We start from the raw sequence: 5,000 nt of genomic DNA, 5'->3' as shown, positions 1-5,000 counted from the left end.
CATTTTGACTCCCCCTTGGCGGGAGTTTTCTTTCCCTAGCAGTATCGCCGGCCACCATTTATACACTTGGGTGAAAAGAGACAGTATGCAAGGAAACGTGAACCCGTGACCTTGGAGTCAGGATTCCAGTGCAATGACAAGGAAGGTGAATAAATTAAGCGCTGGGTGTTTACTTGCATTTTATACAATCTCTTAAGTACCATTTCTTTAGTAGCTGGCCTATGTTCTCTTCCCTTGTCCATTGAGAAGAGACTAGAACGGAATATTTCTTGGTCATTGGGATGGACGACCTCATGGATTTTGCATATTTTGCATCGGCTGGAGATGATGATGGTTCGTAATCCAGTTTTTGATCAATGAACAAAGTGTTTTCGACTTTCAAAATTTGCGAATGTTCTAGACGCGCGATGTAATAAAAGGATCATTGATAGTTTGCTAAGCCCCCTTCGGATTAACTACAACCCAGTCCCCTTATATTAAGAGAAACGGTTAAAATGTATATCGTCACCTACCTGATCCACAATTCGATGAGTAGACGTAGTTGGTCCAGTTTTTACCCACGCCTTTTTCGCAGTTGTCAGATGGGCCGTACTTGGCGAACGTTTTACAACCTTGAGTATGGCACCAGCATTCTCCAAAAAACTGGATACCAAAACATTTGCATCCCCTCGGTTGAGCAGCTATCGCACATTTCAGTGCAAGGTGCTCGAAGTATTCTTCTGTCCAATTTCTTATCTCACCTCTGACATTTAGGTACAATCTTCTCAGGGCACGATACCTGGGATCCCGCCATGCAATCGGGCCGGCATCATGATAACAACCCAAAGGTTTAAACCATCTATTCTTAACTAAAGGAATAAACAAAAGACCAGGGGAGGCTGTGTTATCAGTGGGCACCTGTTTTCTCACTAGCGCGACAGTTAACGGCTGTTCCTGTACTACAAGGTTGTTTCACAAAGGGAAAATGACTACATCGTTCCCTGGGTCTCTCTTCTTCCCTACCCGTGGACTTTGGGAACGAGGTTTCAAACTTCTTCACGCCTTTTCAATTAAGGGTCTTTGAAACCTTGGCATGCACTCTCTAAAAATGCGAAAGGGAAAAGTATTTGTACCTGAAATCTCGGTGGCGGGCGGCATTAGTTAAACAAAAAATTGAAAGCACGAAACCGTAGCAACTGACAATCGGAAAGCGCCGATTCACAATTATATTAAGAATTTGCTTCACTAAGTCATTTTAAAGCAAATTCTTGTGAGGAATAAAACAGAAAAAAAAAGTAAAAAATAAACTCATTTCATGAAAAAATATCGATTGGTTACTTAGATATGGCCGTCATCTTTTAGGTCCTGGAAGCGAGATAAAGTGTACATGTGTGTATTTCTCTGACGAATGAGCTTTTGATTTCATAAGGCGTCAGGTCAAGAGATCAGGTTTGTTAGGCAATATATAGCCAACTTTAGCACACTCTGTTACTCACTATGTGCCTTGATCAAATCTCCACTTCAACCGAAGAGTTCCCCGGCTACCTTACGAGTTGTTTTTACATGTTCTCTTTAGCTTATATAAATAAAACCTACCTTCCTCCGGAAGCGGCTGTAACTGGAAATCTTTGTTCTTGTTTTTGTTTGGGTTCTTTGTTTTATTTTTTGGTTTGACATCCTTTTCCCCGCTTACGCGTTTGTAAAATTCTTCGGCTTCGTCGTCAAGTTCATCGAGGTCATCATCTGTTTCCAAATCATCAAATGGTTCATCCTCTATCGAGTCGTAGGAAAGTGCCTTTACGCTGTCGTCTCCATAGGTATATTGATTAGTTGCAAAACAGAGGGTCAAAAGCATCCACAGAGCCAACTGCATGGTGGCTTTAGAGAAAGAAATACTGCTTAAACTCACCTTGTGTTAAATTGTCAACGCCTACGTTTTCAGGGCGGCCTAGGCAAACTGAATATCAAGTTCAAAACTATCATTTTAAACAAATGTTGTAGTGTTTCTATATAGCTAATCGATTAGATTGTGACTATCGATTTTCTCAACTGCCTCGAATTAATTTCCCATGGTCAAAAAGGGTCAGATTTTCTTAACTTGGAGAAATAAAGCTAAAAGCTAAGTAAGAATAATTCCAACAGGGAACACTGATTTCAACGTAGTTTCAAATGAAAATCTTAAATAAAGCAAAATCGTAGCTAGAAAACATTTACCTGGCTCTTGTTCTGTGCTTGTGAAAACCTTTACTGACTTGCAGGATTGAAGTGAGTTTCGTTCTATATATATGACAAAACATTTTCGTATCCTCGAAACTGACTGATCGCCGTCGGGTATTTTAAAAGCGCCTTTATTACCTTTTGGTTTAAATAAAGCGGTAATAAATATCAATTGGTTTTGATTGTTTCACAAACTCCGTGTAGTGCGAAATCTCTTAAAATATGATCCTTTTCTACCTCGCATATAAAATAACTCTTCTATTTCGATTCACATGACTTTGCCATTTGATTTCGCCTCGAATATTCAACGGGTCATACCTGAAGATCTGCGTTAGTGAGTTCAGTATTCAGGAATCGAACTTGCTTTTAGCACTTTGAAAAATCCTATTGAACGATAATTACTTAATAATTGCTCGCCAATTAAAGATTTTTTTTACGAATTTTTAACGCCTAGAGTTTACCGCACAATGCGATCTACAGCCTGATTTGTTAACCGATTTTGCCAACTACTTATCACGTACAATTTGCTTTAAAACTCGTTTTGAATTACTTAGGACACAAAATTTTTGATGATTTTTTTGAACGTTTTTCCTTTAAAAGCTTTCTTAAAGAACCGAAATTGTGACATAATTCTCACTCCCTTAGTTTCTCTAATCGTGTAATTTTCACGACATGGAGGTGGATGGCATTGGGTTCCGCCTCAAAACAAAAATTCCTCCTGTTTGTGTAAAAAATATCGCTAGTGTAGCATAAAATTGGTTTCAGTCGCGCTTGGCGATATATATATATATAGGTCGCGCTTGGCGATATATCTATATATATATATATATCTTTTTTTTGCAGCACGTGTTTTTTACAGCTCGGACGTGTGTTACTGAAGCCATTATTGACTGCTGACTTATTCCACGACACCAGACAGAAACGGTTTGCCTTTGGAGCGACGGCCAGGGTGTCTATGGAATAGGTTGGTCTCTGTTTCTGAAGGAACTCAATCGGCTGTGCAAGAAAGAAATAATTTACACTTTTCAGCCATAAGTCTAAAAATAAGTTGATTACAAATCCCGATTTAAATCTCATTTGGCAACCGCACGCGAATCTCACTCACTCGCAAACCTCGGGCTTTCATCATTTCATCACAATGTTAAGTGTCCATTTCCTGATTCTCCAAGGACAATACTTCTCACCTCAGCTCAGCAAGACAAATTTAACGCCTTTTAAAAGGATTTTAAAATTCTTTTTTCAGTCGGAGTTACTTAAATTGAGGTTAGGTTTATTTTTAGAACTCAATCATACTTTTCTTAAAAAGTTGTAAAGAGCGTTTTTGAGAATATTGTAAAACAAATAAAACCAAACTAAAGATATTGATGACAATATCAGGCGCTCTATCGAGTAACTATGGTCTTTCCAGATTTCCGTCCGGAGGCTGCATACATTTGGTTAGCGTCGATTGTTCACTTTCGTGACAGCGAGGTCTCCCTCTGGGTGCCTCGACACAATGTCATTTGCGCTAGGGTGAGGTGTTTCTGGAAAGGATAATCTAAAATAGGCGCATTTACTAAAGTTTCCTGATTTGAAAACCACGCTGAATGGATTGTCGTTCTGCCAGATGTCTTTGAACAGTTGTTTGAGTTAAATCTAAAAACTGTGAAAAATCGGCCTTCTCGACGCCTTGAAACATTTTTTGTTTACTCTGGTGTTTGCAAGGGTACTCAAATTTGCTGTTTTAATGAAAGTCTATCCAAATTTACTTGGGAAGTCCATTAAGCACTGTTCTTCGTCCACAGCTTCTAAAGATTGACTACAGATTTTTGCAGATGAAAATCGTGCACAGTTACATACCACGGTCCCTTTGGTGGTAACTGACACAGTGTACGGAGCCATTCCTACAAAACTTTCCAGTATGAAGATCTTTTTAGATGGTTAATTTATTTTAATGCAGTTTTGAAATTTTGATCCTGGATCCGTGTGATCCACTGGTTCAGGTGATCGGTGATCCTTGATCTTTCCCTTCCAGGAAACCTGGTGACGAGTAAACTTTGTTCGTCCCTGGCTCGCGAGTTTACTGGTCATCAGGCGCCCCAAGCTATGCGTTATACGATTCGACTTTGCCTCTTTCTATTTTCGGGTCCCGCTTTGGCTGCGCATGCGTAAGATTTCTTTGCCTCGTAGACTCTAAGAGGCACTTTTCAGAGAAGGCAGCCCAAGAAGGATTCGAACTTCAGAGGTAATCGCGATGACCACTAAACCAGGGACGACTACGTGACAAATTAACGGGAAATTAGTTCTTAAAGAATCGTGTGCGTGACTGGAAACGAATTTTTGTGTTTTCGTTGCACGCAGTGCGTTATCACATAATTATCATCTTACTGTGACAATTACATAATTTTACAATTCGTCCGAAAGGAGACCCGAAAGGAAATGGGTTTATGAAATGTGGACTTCGGACTTCGGACTTCGGACTACGGACTACGGAATTAACCAAGATACTGTAACATAAAAAAAAATAAAACTGAAATACTGTGAACTTTAAAGGAAATCGGCTAATTATCCTTCGAACGAAGTGTAAGCTACCCGTAGCTTCTTGATTTGGAAGACCAGGGTCTCGGGCACCTCTTATTCCACGAGCCAAATGTGTTTATTTACCGATTGGATTCAGATTTCGTGAAAAAAAATCGTGCTTGTGGATTTTGGTCGATCTGAGCTAACATGGCGGTGACAGGTTCCTACCTTTCTGTTTTCCTTGTATGAAAGGTAAGTGGACCTTATTTTTCTGAAACTCCGTGTGAGTATTAAGGACAACTGCA

The 5,000-nt window shown here is 39.7% G+C and overlaps 1 protein-coding gene across 2 annotated transcripts in view; it reads right to left on the bottom strand.

Annotated features, from left to right (window-relative positions):
• LOC138043110 (matrilin-4-like) overlaps positions 1-5,000 on the bottom strand; it is an 18,103-nt gene that overhangs the window by 5,687 nt on the left and 7,416 nt on the right. Inside the window, exons 2-3 of one of the 2 annotated variants that reach the window (XM_068889238.1) lie at positions 1,576-1,857; positions 513-848 (exon numbers count right to left, since the gene is read on the bottom strand). In XM_068889238.1, coding sequence (XP_068745339.1) covers positions 513-848; positions 1,576-1,852 — 613 coding nt within the window. In that variant the 5' untranslated portion in view covers positions 1,853-1,857. Of the gene's footprint in view, positions 1-512; positions 849-1,575; positions 1,879-5,000 lie in introns of those variants that run through there. The other variant, XM_068889237.1, reaches the window with a different exon arrangement.

The sequence above is a fragment of the Montipora capricornis genome, chromosome 3, assembly GCF_036669925.1.
Source record: "Montipora capricornis isolate CH-2021 chromosome 3, ASM3666992v2, whole genome shotgun sequence".
In the NCBI taxonomy this organism is placed as follows: Eukaryota; Metazoa; Cnidaria; class Anthozoa; order Scleractinia; family Acroporidae; genus Montipora; species Montipora capricornis.
Note: the sequence above shows the minus strand (reverse complement) of the source record. Positions and strands in the feature narration are given on the sequence as shown.